Source organism: Biomphalaria glabrata, chromosome 1, assembly GCF_947242115.1.
Source record: "Biomphalaria glabrata chromosome 1, xgBioGlab47.1, whole genome shotgun sequence".
Lineage (NCBI taxonomy): Eukaryota > Metazoa > Mollusca > Gastropoda > Planorbidae > Biomphalaria > Biomphalaria glabrata.
Window position 1 is genome coordinate 6,082,232 of NC_074711.1, and position 18,011 is coordinate 6,100,242.

Below are 18,011 nucleotides of genomic sequence, written 5' to 3' on the forward strand. Positions count from 1 at the left end.
ATCTGACTAAAGCTTTTGACATGGTCAGCAGAAGTGGCCTTTTCAAACTCCTGAGGAAAATAGGTTGCCCTCCCAAACTACTGAAGTTAATTGAATGTTTTCACGAGGAAACTAAATGTACTGTCAAATTCAATGGAGCCCAATCAGCACCTTTTGAGGTTTGCAGTGGTGTCAAGCAGGGATGTGTGCTCGCACCTACTCTGTTTGGCATATTCTTCTCCTGTCTACTGCATTATGCGTACAGCGACATAAACGAAGGTGTGTTTCTCCATACAAGATCCTCTGGAAAACTATTTAATGTATCAAGGCTGCGGGCAAAAACCAAGGTTAGGAAGCTACTCGTCAGGGAACTCCTGTATGCTGATGATGCAGCTATTGTGGCTGATTCTGATATTCAGCTACAGTCCATGGTTGACAAACTATCTGCTGCTTGCCAGAAGTTCGGCTTAAACATCAGTCAAAGCAAGACTAAGATACTTGTCCAAAACACAAACACTGCACCTCAAGTAAGCATTAATGGCCAACCACTAGAAATTGTTGATCACTTTTGTTACCTTGGCTCCATCATATCCAACAACACTCTACTGGATAAAGACATAAACAACAGGATAGCCAAGGCAATGGCCACCATGTCACGGTTGCAGAAAAGAGTCTGGGACAACATATTGCTGACTAGCAGTACTAAAGCCCTAGTCTACCGGACCTGTGTGTTGAGCACCTTGCTGTACGGAAGTGAAACATGGTCAACCTACTCATGGCAGGAAAAAAAGCTGAATGTCTTCCACCTCCGATGCCTAAGGCGGATCTTTAAAATAAGGTGGCAAGATAAGATAACAAATGAGGAAGTGCTACATAGAGCAGGATGCCAGGACATCCGCTCTGTTATCAGCAGCAGACGCCTTGGCTGGCTTGGCCACGTTCGTAGAATGCCAGTAGGTCGACTTCCACAGGACATCCTGTATGGCGATCTAATTGAAGGCAGGAGAGCCGCTGGTCGCCCACTTTTACGTTATACGGATGTATGCAAACGCGACATGAAGCTCTTCAAAATCGACACTGGCAACTGGGAAGAGGTGGCACTGGACAGATCCACATGGAGAGAGAGCATAAAGGAAGGGTCACAGATTGCAGATGTCATACACAACAGAAGCAGAAAGAAGGGTGAAAATGCAATGGCGCCTGGTGATTTTATATGCCCAACCTGTGATCGCAGCTGTGTATCAAGGATTGGCCTCTTTAGTCACACAAGAAGTTGCAAAGGGAAAAGATCGTCTCACGAGACGTAAAATGCCACAGATAATTTCATAGTATAAGATGATGAGTAAATAAAAATGTAAAACTGAAGTGATGTTAAGTGATACTTACTTTCAAGAGAAAAAGTTCATCCCAAAAATTTGAATTAGAACTTGATGGGTCTTCACCCTGTAAAAATTATACCTTACTAAATAACTATATGATGTGATATGTTTTATAGTTAAAAAAAAAAATTATATGTTTTAACAATTAAGGCACACCCTATTATCAATTGGAATTTTAAAAAAATATAAATTGACACAGTTGATTGCTAAGTAGCATGCTGACCTGCAGTACTGGCCAGTGTCACAATTGTCAACTGATAGCACACAGTTAAACCTATATATATATATATTGTTCACTATCCAGGCTCTCTGCAAACTGCACCATACACCACCATCTTAAAGAACTTGACAACTCAGGGCTCCAAAATAACGTAACACTTTAATAGTTGAATAAATCTGAGCCAATACTGTACAAGTGCCAACAGGTACACTGTACAAATATCTCTCCGATAACACGATAACACCGTACAGCTGTATCAACTCTTGCACTGGCCTCTCCGTCTCGTTCCGGGCTTGCAATGGGTTCAACAGTTCAGGATTGACTTCACACACTAGGCTCGTTGTGTCAGACTCAATCGCAGACCAAGATCAAGGCGCCAGTCGTCTCAACTGTACTTGACAGTACTCCGTACTGAACCGTCGTAATGCTCCGTACAGCACCACACCGCTGAACTGTGCTGTAGTTGACTGTGTTCTGAACCCCTGTCGTGAACCTTCTGTCATGAACCTTCTTGACTGTGTCACCTCCACTCTTTATATAGGGTCCCTGCTGGCCTTCTAGAACCGGGCAGAACATCGCTGGACCATTCTGGGTGGTCAGATGACTACAACCCTCGTGACGCTCCTGAGCTCGGTTCACCACGTCAATCCTTCCCGAACCATCATGTTGACACTCGTCTCGGCCGACCGTCGTAACTCATCACGGTTGACCGCTCGTCTAGCGCTGGCCTGGGGCGATTTGCGTCGGCTGACTACACTCACACCACTACCCCCATCTGTGCCACATCCAGGTTTATAACAATATATATATATATATATATATATATATATATATATATATATATATATATATATATCCTTTGCTTGAAATAGTTACAGATAGATATAATCAAAAAGCTTCAATTTCAGAGTCTTTACACTATACCTATAATAAAACATATATGGTAAAAGAAATTATCTCAATAAACTATTTACAATTAAACAATTTCTGTGGTACTCTTTAAAAATCTACAAAAAAATAAAAGTGATTAGCTCACATGAAAGAATGCTTCATATATCTGCACTACTTTTTCCTTCAAAACCATTTTCTGGGTGCTGCTTTTTCTAGTCAAGATAGAATGTGGCCTTTCTTTGGTTCCTGTGTTCATCTCTGGATTCATGGTTTCTTTTGAGATAAAAATATTAAGTGTGCACCTTTATATAAAAAAATGTTTTTTTTAAGTAATAAAACAGGCAGCAGTTAGCCAATGGTATAAACATGTTTTTTAAAGAACTTTGTTTTTTTCTAATTAGTTTGCTTTATGGTAATGTGCCTTTTCAGGCAATAACATTCTTTGCTTTTAAACTAAGTGATTTCAAGTTTTAAACCAAGTATTATTTTTTTATTTCCAGATAATTAGAAGGTTCCTGAAAAAGCTCAGTAGGTACCTGAACATGTATACTGCATACATACCACTTGGTCAGGCATAGCTTGTAGGGGATTTGGTGCCACCAAGCTTTTAGATAAATTAGATCTAAACACACCATGATGCTCCCAGGGAGTTACAGTTTAATGTAAATTAACAAACTTTAATATTTTTATATTTTTATTTTATTTAAGCCTATGTAAACTTACCTAATTGTTTCTAAGATTTAACATGGCATCAATCTATCATTATTCTGAAATCAGAAATCACTGGATCACTTTAGTTCTAGACAAATTCAACTCACTGATTTGCTATGTTCCACAGTTCGACACTTGAAAGTTGGATTAACTGATTGACTGTCAAATTAAAGAGAGATACAGAAGAGATACAGAAGAGATACAGTTAATATGCTGTAACTAAAATTTAAATTATATGTATTTTTGCTAAACTAGACTCAAATAACAGATCTAAAATCTAAATATACTAAAGTTATAAAGGCAAGGTCAAAATTGAAGATTCTAGATATAGAATACAGGACTATGCAATAATATCTATGATCTTGTCTAGATTTAGATCTAATAAAATATTTTTTTAGTAATCTAGAGTACCGGTAGTCTAGAGCCTAGATCAAGATATTAGATCTCTAGATCTACTCTAAATCTATTATCTAATATTTAACTGTAATCTAAATCTAATAAACAGACATGCCAATTCCAATGGCAATATTGAATAGATTCACATTTGGTATACCCTACAATTCTACATATTACTGTACTATTATCTATATAATAATAATATATATTTATATTATAATTTAGAATAATAAGAGCAAGAGTTAAGAGTAGTAGTAAAGTACCTAGATCTACTAATGTCTTTTTCTATACAGTCTCTACTGACACTGACTCTAATCTTGATCTATACTAACCCTAACCCAACTTCTGTCTACCCGCTACCGCTAATACTAAACTAGTAATATGCTCTACTCTAGTGACAATCTAGTCAGGGGTCTAGATATGATATATATATAATGAATATGATCATGATTAACAATTTAATGATTTGAGTATTCATACTTTGTATCCAATACTAATAGTCACTAGACTAGGTCTATTAGAATAGAGTAGACTAATTCTAGCACTTGTGACTTTGTGTGTGTCACTGTAATAATGTTGGTAATCATCACAGTAATAGGAAATGTAATCATATGGACTATGGTCATATCATGTAACTGTAATGTGATAAAATGTGTAAACTGTATGTAATGTAATCTGAAATTTAAATTTAATATGATAACTAATTAAACTATCGTTACTATCTAGAGTAATCTAGACCTAGACTGTCTAGAATAAACTAGCTGAGTAGTCAGTAGATCATACTTTTTAGTAGATGAGAGTGAGAGATCTATCATCTATGATAATATTTTGATTTTTGACAGTGACAGTCTAGAATTCTAAGAATAGTAAGTAAGTAGACTACTTTAGTACTTAGACTTAGTCTAGTAGACAACCACAAAGTGACAAACTTCTCTGAAGTTCTCACAAAGTGGGGACAAACACAAAGTAAAAGTTTCAATCAAACTCAAGCAAAGTCAGCAAAGTAAACAAAAACTGAGGACTGAGGTCGAGGTATAACTTCTAAGCATGATGAATGACTCACTTTTATATTTGAAAATATTTAGAGAGAGTTCTAACCCTAGTAAGATATCTAGTACCCTAATCTAAATGCACGTACTAGATATAGATTTATAGACAATACTAAATCTAGTTAATAATAAACGTAGTCTGCATAGATTTGTATGCATACACACAACAGTTATCAACCATATTGAAGGCTTGCAGTAAATGCAACTTCCTGTTTACACTTGAAACTTTTCAACAAAAAATTTTATTTAAAGTTTCTTATGATCTTTTTAAATATAGAATTTATTTATATATTCTTTCAATAACTAACTTTAAATATGAGGTAGATCTATGTGTACATTCAATTTTCAAATTTAGATAAATCTAAGATAAATTGTGATGTCATGGTAACGTTTAAAATGGGGGAGATAACTGTAAAGTTCTATCTAATAAAACAAAAGAAATCGAAATGGATTCAACAGTACCAAAAACTCCTCGTTAGTCTAGTTCTAGGATTGTTGGTGCAAACATAAATTATGCTTGTGATTAGAATATAATTTTGATGTCAATTTCAGCTACAACATCAATATGGGTAAGTCACTAAACATAAAATGGTTTTTATTAACTTTTACTACTTTTACTATACTTATACTAGATCTATACTTATAGTTAATTAATAGATAATTATACTTAATATATTATAGATCTAATTAAATCTAATTACTTAATTACAAATTAGATTATATGGTAATATGGCTCATATTCATAACTCTTACTCTTAGTACTCTTATCTTAGTAATAGTAAACTTTTAACTTAGTCTTAGAGTACTTAGACTTAAGACTTGGTTACTGTTGACTGTTCGTTGGTATTGAGTTTTTGAGCTAGTGACCTAGGGCTAGACTACTCTAGAGTCTAGACTAAACTAGTCGGCTTAAATTAGGGCTTAGAGTAGATTGAGACTGTTTTATATAGATCTAGATCTAGTAGTATATTTAAAAAATACTTTTTATTAATAGATTTTAGAGTTACTTTGATAAATATTAATGATATAATATTATTAGAATTTAGATCTAGTTTTCTAACATCTTGCTGAAGATTAGGTAAGCAATAATTTTCTTCTCTGCAGAAACACACAAATCTTATAAAATATTTGAAATGATTCTGATTCATATAGATATTTGTATGTTAGGTAATAATAAAAGGAAATCAAAGTAGTACAGAAATTTTTTATTTTAAAAAAATCTACAATAATATTTAAAGTTTTTTTTTCTTTATAATGAAACGTCTTCTTCAGCCCTTTGTGTATGAAACATCAAAAAGTGAACGCAATTTTACTTTCTCAATGGACTGTTGTAATAATAAGCTGCCCTCCATCTCATTCTCCTGTCATGTTGTGTAAATCACATAGCTGTCTTGGTCAATGTGACTGGTTTTAAATTTTGCTTTTCTCTTTTTTTAGCTGCTATTGAGCTTACAAAGGATTTAACTTCAGAACATGCAAGATTCTCTGAAGATGATGCAGAACTTGGAAAGCTGACTTTAAAAGTGAAAGAGAATCTTAGTAAATCAGAAGTTAAAGATGGTGACGTTTATGAACAAGTAGAACATCTTTTATTAGACAAAATCAGTGCTGGGGAGAAAAATGCTTACTTTCAACTTGGACTTTTTTACTTTTATCAGGTAAAATAAGCACTGGTGTATAGTACTGACAGTATGTATCACAATCAAAAGAGCCCTTCCCTCCCAAAGTCCCAAAAATGTTTACACTAAACCAAAGGAATTTGGGGTAAATGAGCCAATCTCATAGAATAAAAAGTATTAATTAAACAGTTATACCAGTCACCTTATTTTGCTTTATACAAATTTTAAATCAAGAAATTTAATTACTAGTTATAAAATGTTGCATCAAGTTCAAAGTTGACAGCAGTTTTAAAAAAAAAGAAAATACTGGTAGTTTAAAAAAAATAAGTTATGTTCTTTTTAAAATTTCAAGAAAAATATTTTATTATATTATAGCTACTAGCAAATAGTTTTTTAAGTCATGTCATTATGATAAAAATACCTGGTATTTTATTTATACTTTAAAAAATCCAAACTGCCCTTTTAACTTTAAAAAATCCAAACTGCCCTTTTATCTTCTTAGGTTAATAGCTAAAAATGAGAATAGCCTACTAATCTTCAAGCTCTCTTTACATAAAAAAAACAACACATTTTGATTGTTATGGGCTTGTTGACAAGGAGTAAAAAGGAAAGTGTTTTCTTGAATATGTTTTTCTTAATTTTTTAGGCATTTTACTTCTGTTCACCCATACTCTCTTTTTACAAAGCTTATATCAAATCACTCTGTCTGGTAAAAAGTTTGTACACATTATTTCCTCCACATCCACTCTTGGATCAAGTTGAAACTTTGCACAATATTCATCAGCATAGACATGACATAAATCATTTTTAAAATTGAACCAATTAGTCAATTAATTACTGGTAACTAATTTTTTTGTTTGATACCAAAAAGGGCAATACATTCTTCAGTACTGGTATTCATAGACACAGCTAAATATGTAGGTTTTCATCCCCTTAGATAATTGAAAGTGTTATTTCTCCCACACCCATTCTTGGGTCAAGTTGAAACTTAAAACAGTTATTTATTGTACCTAACACAACATGAATCAATTAAATTATTAATCAATTGATTATTGGTACCTAATTAATTATTTTGTTTTATATCAAATAAGGGAAATAACTTTTACAGTATTGAAATATATTGTTGTAAATGTGGAGTTCTTTCCCTCGGATAAGCTTTGTTTATTAAAGAAGGGTTTGTTATATTTTGCTTGCTTGTTTAGTCACACCACCTCTGTTTTTGATCTTCACCAACCCCACACATGAAAGATTCATCCTTCCTTATGATGAGACTGATGTACATATATTTGTATGAAATATTTTGTACTTTATGTTAGTTAAAAAAAAATCTTTGCTATTAAAAAAAACAAATTAGACTAAGACTTTCTTCTAACTTCCATCAGTATCACATTGTCACTGACACATATTTGTTTACTATTTCTTATATGCCATCAGAATGAATTTGAAAAAGCTCTAAACACGTTTGAAGAATCTAAAAGTTTCAACTACCAGTCTCTATTTATGTATGGGGTCATGAAGTATGATGGAATTGGAGGAGAAGTAAATATGGTAAGAGGATATTTTTACCCACACTTTCATGTCATTTGTTTCATATCCTGTGTAGATTTTACAAAGAGAATTAGATGAATTTAAAAATGGGGATCAAATTTAAGCATATCTTTCCACCTAGAAAAATGCCAACTATTAACCAAAAAAAAACTAAAAACAAATAAAAACAATGTATACATTCGCTAAAAACTTAAAATTTCCTTGGTGTTAAAATAAAAAATTATTGTGGGATCAAGACCATTAGTTATAGAAGGCCTGCTGACCTGCAATGTCACAACCTGTGGGCAGTGGAAACCAATAGCTCATTGCCATGTCAGAGGTTTTATGTCTAATGATTGGTCTCAGTGGAATCCCCAAACAGATTAACCATAACTAGGACGTAGGACGTAATCATCTTCTTTTTTGAAGTAACGTCTGTATTATATAAGATAAGATAAGATAAGATAACTTACAAATACAAAAACACTACTTAATAAAGTACTAAGAAAAGCTGAAAGATAATGGCACATTTCTTATTCCATATGCTAGGACAAATTCATATAAGTGCTTCTCCTCCTAGTGCCATTAGAGCATGGAACAGGTTGCCTTAATAGGTCAGTAAAACCAATTACTTAATACAGTTTGATTCTATAATAAACATGCATGACTAGATTAACACCTGCATACATGTAGGACATAATTATCTTCTCTTTTGAAGGAACATCTCTAATTTATAAGATAAGTTGCAGAAATATGATTGTTAGAAACAAAACCCTTTAAAGGTAAAAATTCTTCAACAAAAAAAAAGAAAACTAGCAGTCACACCATATAGCAGATGTAGATAGAGCTATATTGAAATAACTTATAGCTTCTGTTCTAATTTCTTGCATTGACAGAAGGAAGGTCTAGACAGCATGCTGCAGATTACTGAGGTGGATTCCCCTTTGACCAAGCATTTAATCTATGCAGCTTGTTATAACATAGGCAGGTCCCACTATCAAGGCTATGGAGAAATGCAGTCAGATTCAGAAGCTGAGAGGTTTGTTGTCCTTTGAACACAATATTTTTTTCCTTTATGGACTAGAATGGCTCAATGCTTGGCTGCTAACCAAAAAATTCTGAGTTTGAGATCTCAGAAAGCTAAGAAAATTCAACATAGACAAAACAATAATCAAACTTTTCTACACAGCAACTATCAGCAGTCTTATTAACTTTTCCATCACCTGTTGTATGGTAATACTTCACTGGCAAAAAGACTTAGAATAAATAGACTAATTAAAAAAGCATCGTTTATCACTCAAGTACAGCTACCATCTCTTGAAGAGCTTTTCCAAGAAAGATGCCTTTCCAAATCACTCACGATTCTTAAAGACAACCTGCACCCATTAAACCACTGTTACATAAGATCTGAATGAAGTGGTCATCTCCTTTCCATTAGGACTAAAACTGAAAGATTTAAAAACTCCTTTATCCCACTTTCGGTCAGAGTGTTACAAGATCAGCTGCCCTCATCGAGAAGTACATAGAAGTCAAATTCATAAAGTGGTGGTTCTGAATGTGTATGTGTTTCGTGTGTGAATGTTGTTCGAATTTTTAATCAATATTGTTTTTGTACAGTAGTTTCGCTGAGCTTGTCAATTATAGTCAAACTGAATTTCCATTAGATTGGATCAATAAAAATTATCTTATCTTATCTTATCTTAAAGGAGGCTGAGATTTTTGCTAATGAAGCCCAATATGTCAGAACATAGAAACTAATTATAATTTTAAAAATGACGCCCAGGGGAGTTTTCATGATCATAACATAAGTTTTTTTTTTTATGTACTTAACATCATCTGCCTTATCGATCATAAGGTCTGAATGGGGAACTTCACTTTTACTTGAATTAATTATTTTATTGCATGTATATATATATATGTTGTAGTAAATCTAATACAAGTTCTCAATGAAAGGCAGTAATAATAGACGATGTATTTATTTACAGTATAACATACACAGTGAGACTTGGACTTAAGCTATCAAATCAAAGGGAGTCTTAAGTTCTACAAGTCCTTTTCTACCTAAACATAAGTACCGACATTAGTACTGACACACTTCCCAGTGTCACTCCAGTGTCAATATAGTTCACAGGGAGCACAAAGGACGTCTCTTATTCCCACACAGTTTAGTCTTCCATAACCTGCAGATTGCTTCAGCCGAATAAATATATCCTCTATTCCTCATGTTGACAGTGTGCTGGTGCACACCATCATCATGGACACAGGAGCAGGGACATATATATATATATTTTAACAAAATTTTAACAAAAATGATATATTGTGCAATTAGAAAAATGATAGAAAGCTTAGCATCAGAAACAAAAGTTCTATTTTATTTTCTTGCTTTAGTATTGAAAAAAATATTCTAGAATCCAAAAGTTCTATTGATTAGTGTAGTTAAACTTATGACTCAAAAAATATGTTAAAATTAATGAAACTAACAACTCTAAACTAGATAAATTGTTTTCTTTATATTTTATCAAGGTGGCTTCTGATGGCAGCAGATGATGGTAATCCTAAGGCTAGTGTTAAAGCACAGAGTGTTCTTGGAATGTTCTATTCGCGTCTGGGAACAGAACATCATGACCTTAAAAAAGCTTTTTTCTGGCATTCAGAAGCTTGTGGTAATGGTAGTCTTGAATCGCAGGGTAGGTAACTTATACAACACTATGATCATCTTATCTTATAAATTATGTCCCTTCACAGTAGTAGATAATCATGTCCTATGTGTGTCCATGGATCTTTCTAGTGTCATGTTTGAAGTTTAATAATGGAGATACTCTTTTTTTTTATTTTTAATGTTTTATCTTGTTCTCAACCAATTCTACAATAATTTCATTTTCAGATTCATGTAACTTTATTTCTAAATATTGCATATCTTATTACCATCTAAACAACATTGTCTACTAACTATAACAGTCCAGTCTCTAGGTCTATTAATAATTAAGTTGCATAATTATTGCAAAAAATATCAATCATAATTCTGAACAAAGTGTTTCCCATGCTTGTGGGTCTATTTAGGATCCTCAGTGACAGTTCTAATTTACCTTCTAAGAAATATCCATGCCAATTTTCATCAAGATTGGTCAAATGGCTTTGATTTCTATAAAGAATGACACCTTTCATTGTGCTATATATATTAGATTGTGTCATACATTTTATTTACTGTTAAGCCAACAGCCATCCTCTTAATGTAATGGACTAACATTGCTGCATATGTGAATTAGGCTATTTTTTCAACTGGGTTTTTCCTAGTTAGAGTGAAGTTTCTTTTGTTTTGCCTAGTACTGGTTTCTTATAGACATAATTTTCAAGTGGTTTATACAAAATTTTGTTTCTCATATGAAAGAACTATAATTTCTAGTCATGATTATGTGAACAGGCTTAAGTTGCTTAGTTCAGTGAAATTATTAACTTATATAACATTTAAATACTGTACTCATTGAGTGGAGGAGGTCCTTGAAGGAATAAGAGCACAACATTGGCACTAAGACTTTATGGACACAGTAGGACAAATTTGTACAAATGCTCCTACTTCCCTGTGCTATTAGAGCATGGAATGGGCTGCCTGAATCAGCCAGAATTTTAAGTCAATGATTAACAAGCATGACTGGATTGACATATTATATGATACACATAGAACTTAATTATCTTTTATTTTGAAGTTATATCTGTAAAGATAAGATAAGATAATTTTTATTGGTCCAATCAAATGGAAATTCAGTTTGACTACAATTGACCACCTCAGTGTAACTACTGTAACAATAACAATATAGATGCAAATACAAACAACATTTATATACGAAACACATACACACTCACAACCAGTGCTTTGTGAATTAGACTTCTATGTACTTTTACATGATGACAGATGACCTTGTAACATTCTGACACAAGTGGGATAAATTAAATTTTATATCTTTCCGTTTTGGTCCTAATGAAAAGAGATGACCACTTCATTCAGATCTGATGTAACAGTGGTTTAATGGGTGCAGGTTGTCTTTGAGAATCGTGAGTGTTTTAGAAAGGCATCTTTCATGAAACAGTTCTTTAAGAGATGATAGCTGTGTTTGAGTGATATACAATGGTTTTTTTAATTAGTCTATTTAGTCAATGTCTTTGTTTAAATTTATAAGAAAATAACTGAGAATTGTTATTATTCTAATTTTTGAAAGACACAACTCTTATGATTACATTGACATGCCTTTTCTACTATTCTTGTAAACTTCAGTTTCTTTAGTGACAAATCTTTTCCATCCAGAGGCGTAGTGAGCAAAACGTGCACCTGGGGAAAGGTACATTATTGGCTCCACTCCCCCATTTTCCATGAACATCACATAGAAATATGAGGGTGGTGCTCGGGCTATCGTGCCCCTCTTGCCCCCCCTCAATACGCCTCTGTTTCCATTTAGAGAATGAGTTCAGCAGTACAACAAAGGTCATACATCATTCTCATTTTCTTCATTCTCTCCCTTTGTCTTTTTATGTGTTTCTTCACATCTTTCACTCAAATACTCCCAGTACTCTTTGTTTTATTGACATTTTCGCATTGTTAAATTGATTAAATTAATGTTTCTTCTCCAGGTGCATTGGGAGTCATGTACTTATATGGGATTGGTGTAAAGAAAGACATGGATGCTGCATACATTTGCCTCAAAGAAGCTTCAAAGAGAGGCAACGTTTATGCCATGGGCAACCTTTCTACACTGTATTATAAAAGCAAACTGTATACGAAAGCATGTGAATTGGGTTATCAGTAAGTATTTTATATGTTATTAAATTTATAAAACACACCAAATGCAGTAGGGGACCTGTCTTGCCCAGTTTTCTTCTTCCTCGTTCTCATTTTTTATGTTGGAGCGTTCAGATGACTAGACCAATATATGAGCTGAACTGTCCAGTGGTTTCTGAATCAGGGAGCTCTTCATATAGTTTTCTTTCTATTGGGGTGTTTTGGGGCCAGTGTCTTGTTTGGGTCTCTTGGTAGAGAATGTTGTGAAGGACATGGTCAGCATTTTCTGGTCACACTCCTTATGGGCAAATTTCATTGGTTCCAATTTGGAGCTTCCAGAACATTTGTTGTCTCATTCTGTTGTCTGGTTGTGAGTCAAAAGAGTAGATGCTGAACTTGTCAGGATAGCTTATAATAGGTGTCATCTTTCTTGTGATTCAGATGAGAGCTTGTTCATTTCTCATTTATTCTATTCACTATTATTTTCTTCATTTCTTCTGTATAGAGTGCAATGTTTACTTGTGTGTTTGTTCTCCCACACTTGGCGAGTGTGTCAGCCTTCTCATTTCCTTCTATTTCAATTTATGTGCTGGTCTCCATTGAATTCCATTTTTTTTCTATTGTTGAGCATTATAAGTGCTGTCCTGAGTTGTTTTACATAGGAGGAATCAAGAGTTTTCCAGGCTTTGAAGCATGGGTTAAAAAGACAATCTGACTGTATGGGGTATTTGGATGATTTGCTAGCGTGGTAGCTGCTAGTTCTAGTGCTTCCCTTTCTGCTGTGTGGCTGTCAGTTACAATGGATTTTTCTAGTTTTTCTCCATCATGCCATTTGATGAGTATTCCAGCTCTTCCATTTGTGGTGGCTTTATGAGATGAACCATCTGTATAAACTCAAATCCACTGATTGATAGGGTAATGAGTTTGTAGAAAAGAGTTCACTATTTTCTTGAGCTCTGTTGGAATGCAGTCAGATTTTTTAGGTTATATTTTCAGTATGCCCAGTCAAATCATTATTATTTCTTTGTCAGTTAATGTATCAATATGTGTACGTAAAATCTCTTTTAAAAGTTTAACATGTTTTAATAAATATTTATATATTTAATTATAATCCTATCCAAATTTAATAATTCTGTATGGTTTATATTTCATTCATATATTTCATCTCTTGCCATAATTAGTAATTTATTCTTAGACACAGCAAATTATGGTTCAGTACTGTACTGGTTGAGGTCTTGGTCGTCAGAAGGTTTGTCGGTGAGCTAGCTTCCAGAGGGCTTTCACTAGTACACGTCATAGACTCTTCCACAGTGGAACCTTCCTGGCCAAGTTCTAGTTGGTTTGGTGTATTTCCGGTTTCTGTAGCAATAGTTTAGTGATGTGAGGTTGCTAGCCTTACGATCACCCCTCCTCCTTTACCCGGGCTTGGGACCGGCATGATACCCCTATAAGGTTTACCCAGGCGGAGATGGGCCAAACACTTTCAGGAAATTTTGAACTGACATCCTCCTGAATCGATTCCAGACATTCCCACAAACAACAGAAGAAATAGATGTTAACACAAGTCCTCCTACTAAAGGGGAGATCATCAAGGCCATCAAGAATACAAAAAAGGGAAAAGCGCCAGGCCCAGATGGTATACCAGTAGAGGCTTTAAAAGCAGACCCCAAAATATCAGCTGAAATGCTGCATCCACTGCTATGCAAAATTTGGGAACAAGAAAAGGTCCCTAAAATCTGGAAACTGGGCTACCAAATTAAATTACCCAAAAAAAGGTGACCTCACTCAATGCAACAACTGGCAAGGAATCATGTTACTGTCAACCCTTAGCAAGGTCTTAACTAGGATAATATTGGAATGCCTAAAAGATGCCCTAGACAAAAGACTAAGACCAGAACAGGCTGGATTCCGTAAAGAGAAATCATGCACTGACCACATTGCTACACTACATATTATCATAGAACAATCTATCAAGTGGCAATCTCCTCTGTACATGACCTTTGTTGATATTGAGAAAGCCTTCGACAGTATTGACAGAGACGTAATCTGGAGACTGATGAATCACTTCGGAATTCCAACAAAATTCACCAATATCATTAAACAGTTATACGATGACTCATCATGCCAAGTAACACACAATGGTAAGCTGACCAACCCTTTTCAAGTAAAAACAGGAGGAAGACAGGGATGTATGCTTTCGCCCTTGATATTTTTGCTGGTGATTGATTGGGTCATGAGACAGACAGTCTTAGATAATAAAAGCGGCATGCAATGGACACTAACACAACATTTAGAGCAGCTGGATTTAGCCGATGACATCTGCCTCCTCTCCCATACACAACAAAATGCTCAGACCAAACTGACCAGACTCTCAGAAATAGCGAAAAAGACTGGACTTCTAATCAACAAAAAGAAAACAGAAGTTATGAGGATCAACAACAGACAAGAGAACCCAATCATTCTACAGAGAGAGAATATCCTTGATATGGACCACTTCACATATCTGGGAAGTAGAGTTGGTAAAGACAGTGGAGCTGATGATGATATACTAATTCGGATCAATAAAGCTAGGTTTGCCTTTTCAACTCTTCAAACTATCTGGCGCTCGACACAGGATACGAATCTATAATACAAACGTTAAGTCTGTCCTTCTATACGGTTCAGAAACTTGGAGAGTCACTAAAACAAATATGGAAAAGCTCCAGACCTTTGTTAACAGATACCTACACGGATATTAGGAATTAGGTGGCCAGAAAAGATAACTACTATCGATTTGTGGGAGAGAACTAGACAAAAGCCCATAGCCCAAGACATCACAAAACGAAAATGGAGCTGGATAGGACACACCCTGCAAAAACCAGCTACCAATGTTGCAAGGCAGGCACTTGACTGGAACCCACAAGGAAAGAGGAAAGTGGGCAGACCCAAGCAAATCAATGAAGCTGAGGGTACTAGAATGACATGGGAGCAAATGAAGAAAGCTGCTCAGAACCGAGTTTGGTGGAGAGGTGTGGTTGCGGCCCTATGCTTCTTTGGGAGCGCACAGGATTAAGTAAATAAGTAACTGTATAAATATTTTCATTACTTTTTACATTTTATTTTCAGAACTGCTCAATTGAATGAAGAAGATGTTCCTTTAATTGCTGCAGACACAGATTGTCTACCTTTGTATATAGCTAAAGGAATAGCAATGGCCTGTTTCATATATGCACGGTGCTTAGTTGGTGGTCATAGCCTCAAGATAAATAAAGAACTGGCCAAAATGTATTACTCAAAGGTAATATTTTGATCTTTCCTTAGTAGATGCTGTTGTTTATTTTATTACCAACTAACTCAAATAAGTGACTTATAAAATATGTTTATCTTCTCTAGTAGCAGGTCAGAAACTAAAAGGAAAAAAAATGATGTGGCAAAATAATACAGTAATTTAAGAGGACATTTTTAATATCAAAATTAAACAAATGTAATATATGGAGCTGTAAGTGTTTGATAATGGTTTGACATAATTCAGCTCAGATTGTGATATAGGAGTCATCTCTGGCTGTGGCACAAGTTTTTCTAAGTTTCTTTAATAATAATAATATATAGCTTTTATATAGCACAACTTTCATGCTAATAGCATGCTCAGAGCACTATATCCAATCTCATTTGTGGACCAATGTGGGGGAGAGGGTATCTGGGAGAAGGTTTTCCATGCTGCCTTTAGGCGCTCAGTAAACACAACTCTGCTCGAGTTGGTGTCGAACCGTGAGTCCCCTTCATAAGTAGCCAAGCTAAGTTCAAGCGTACTCAGCCTCTCGACTACACTTGTGAAAAGAATTCAAAAATATGTGTGAAGATTCAAACATTGCACAGATTCTCTGAGCATGATAATACACTTTAAAATATAGTTGTGGCTGAGTGTCTTGTAAGCCTATTCATGTTTTTAAAGTAAATATATTTAAAAACTAAAAAGTCTAAGCTTTTTAAAATTAAATTCTAGACATTAGTTCTGCAGTTACTAGAGTTTTTCCCATATGTTTATTAAATAATAAATTTACTTAAAACCAGAATAATTATATATTATTCCATTTTATGTTGCTAATAAAAAGTTCCTGTTTACAGATAAAATATTTAATAATTTATTATTTTCTCATTATGATATACAAGCCCAAATGGAATTCTTCTATTTCTTAAATTATTTGAAACATACCTTTTTTTTTTCTCTCACATGTTTTTCAGAGTTACAGATTTGATCCAGACATTTGTGCACTGCTTCAGCACTCGACACAACAAGGAATCATATAGTTCTGCTTTAATTATTAGCTGTCAGTACAATACACTGTTGTTCATTTTAAACAACTTTCATTTTATTTTTTGGCTAATTCATAGTCACAGTCACACTAATTGTTCTAAATAAACAGAAAAACATTAGTGGATACATTAACTTTTTTTTTTTTTTAAATTAACATTTAGAAATTGATTTTGAATAAGTCTAGGTATTTTTTATTTTAAGAAAAAAAAAAAACTTGAAAGTGAGGATATTCATTTTGTTTTTATATTATTTATTTAGCTAGGCTATTTTAATGGGCACCAGTCTAGAAACTTAACTATTAACTTAAATTATGCATTTCAACCAATCAAAGTTGTCAAATTATTATGATACAATGACTTAACCTCTTCCAAGAAAAAAATAGGAATGTATGTTTAAACCTACCTACACAAAATCTATTTATATGTTTCCACTGTATTTTATTTTTATTGTAAAATATTTGAGACTGCATCATGTTTAGACTAAAAAGTTAGCAATATTTTATGTTTTATGTGTTGTTAGTATTTTTTTAATTGAATAAGTTTGATCTGCCTAGATTATAGAAAAAGAATAAAGTTACTAATTTAGTTTTGCAATTTATATTTTGACTTAAAAAATATTTTTACTGACTGATCTTTCAGTGTCAAGTTGAAATAAAAGATTGTATACTTTTAATTTTAAAAAAAAATGAACAAAACATGTAGGCCTATATAGACAAAAAAAAGTGTAAAACAGTGGCTTAGCTATAGGGTGGTGGGAGGGGGGGGGAATTGAAAATCCCCCCGGACCCCCAAATTAGTGTTTTTTACATTAAAATTAAATATTATGCAAAATACAGGGGCCCTCAAAGAGGTCAAGCCCCCCCTTCTTCCCCTGGGCCACCAAACGATGGAAAATTACTAGCTACGCCCCTGTCGTAAAATTGATTTTTGAAACAAATGTGTTCTAATAATATAAAGAGTTGATTTAAATCTTATAAGTACTTAGCAATAGAATAGTTGTGCTGTACAAATTTTACCTTCTGTTTCTACTTCATTCAAACAGTATTGCCAAAATATTTTTTAAATGTCCTCTGTTTTTGTATTTTTTTTTACAACATACACACAAAAAAAAGGTAGAAGAAAAAAAAAAAAAGTTTGTTGATGTTTTTATTTAATATTATTATTCTAAATACGTTA

The 18,011-nt window shown here is 33.8% G+C and overlaps 2 protein-coding genes across 4 annotated transcripts in view; one reads left to right on the forward strand and one right to left on the reverse strand.

Moving 5' to 3' along the window:
- The window catches only part of LOC106061599 (armadillo-like helical domain-containing protein 3), a 42,003-nt gene extending 36,607 nt beyond the window's left edge, over positions 1-5,396 (reverse strand). Inside the window, exons 1-4 of one of the 3 annotated variants that reach the window (XM_056018569.1) lie at positions 5,379-5,396; positions 3,193-3,339; positions 2,615-2,742; positions 1,366-1,422 (exon numbers count right to left, since the gene is read on the reverse strand). In XM_056018569.1, coding sequence (XP_055874544.1) covers positions 1,366-1,422; positions 2,615-2,737 — 180 coding nt within the window. In that variant the 5' untranslated portion in view covers positions 2,738-2,742; positions 3,193-3,339; positions 5,379-5,396. Of the gene's footprint in view, positions 1-1,365; positions 1,423-2,614; positions 2,743-3,192; positions 3,340-4,639; positions 4,814-5,378 lie in introns of those variants that run through there. The other 2 variants (XM_056018564.1, XM_056018556.1) reach the window with 2 other exon arrangements.
- On the forward strand, positions 5,002-17,435 carry LOC106061600 (LRP2-binding protein-like). Its single transcript, XM_013219778.2, has 8 exons — positions 5,002-5,194; positions 6,063-6,283; positions 7,679-7,792; positions 8,668-8,810; positions 10,295-10,458; positions 12,395-12,566; positions 15,648-15,819; positions 16,764-17,435. The coding sequence occupies exons 1-8, from the start codon at positions 5,191-5,193 to the stop codon at positions 16,827-16,829; spliced, it is 1,056 nt and encodes a 351-aa protein (XP_013075232.1). The 5' UTR covers positions 5,002-5,190; the 3' UTR covers positions 16,830-17,435.
- The last annotated feature ends 576 nt before the right edge of the window (positions 17,436-18,011 follow it).

Bases quoted from the DNA above. Each gene is read 5' to 3' on its own strand.
- LOC106061600 (XM_013219778.2), top strand. The intron at 7,793-8,667 runs GTAAGAGGATAT...TTGCATTGACAG, and splicing joins TTGGAGGAGAAGTAAATATG to AAGGAAGGTCTAGACAGCAT. The intron at 15,820-16,763 runs GTAATATTTTGA...CATGTTTTTCAG, and splicing joins CCAAAATGTATTACTCAAAG to AGTTACAGATTTGATCCAGA.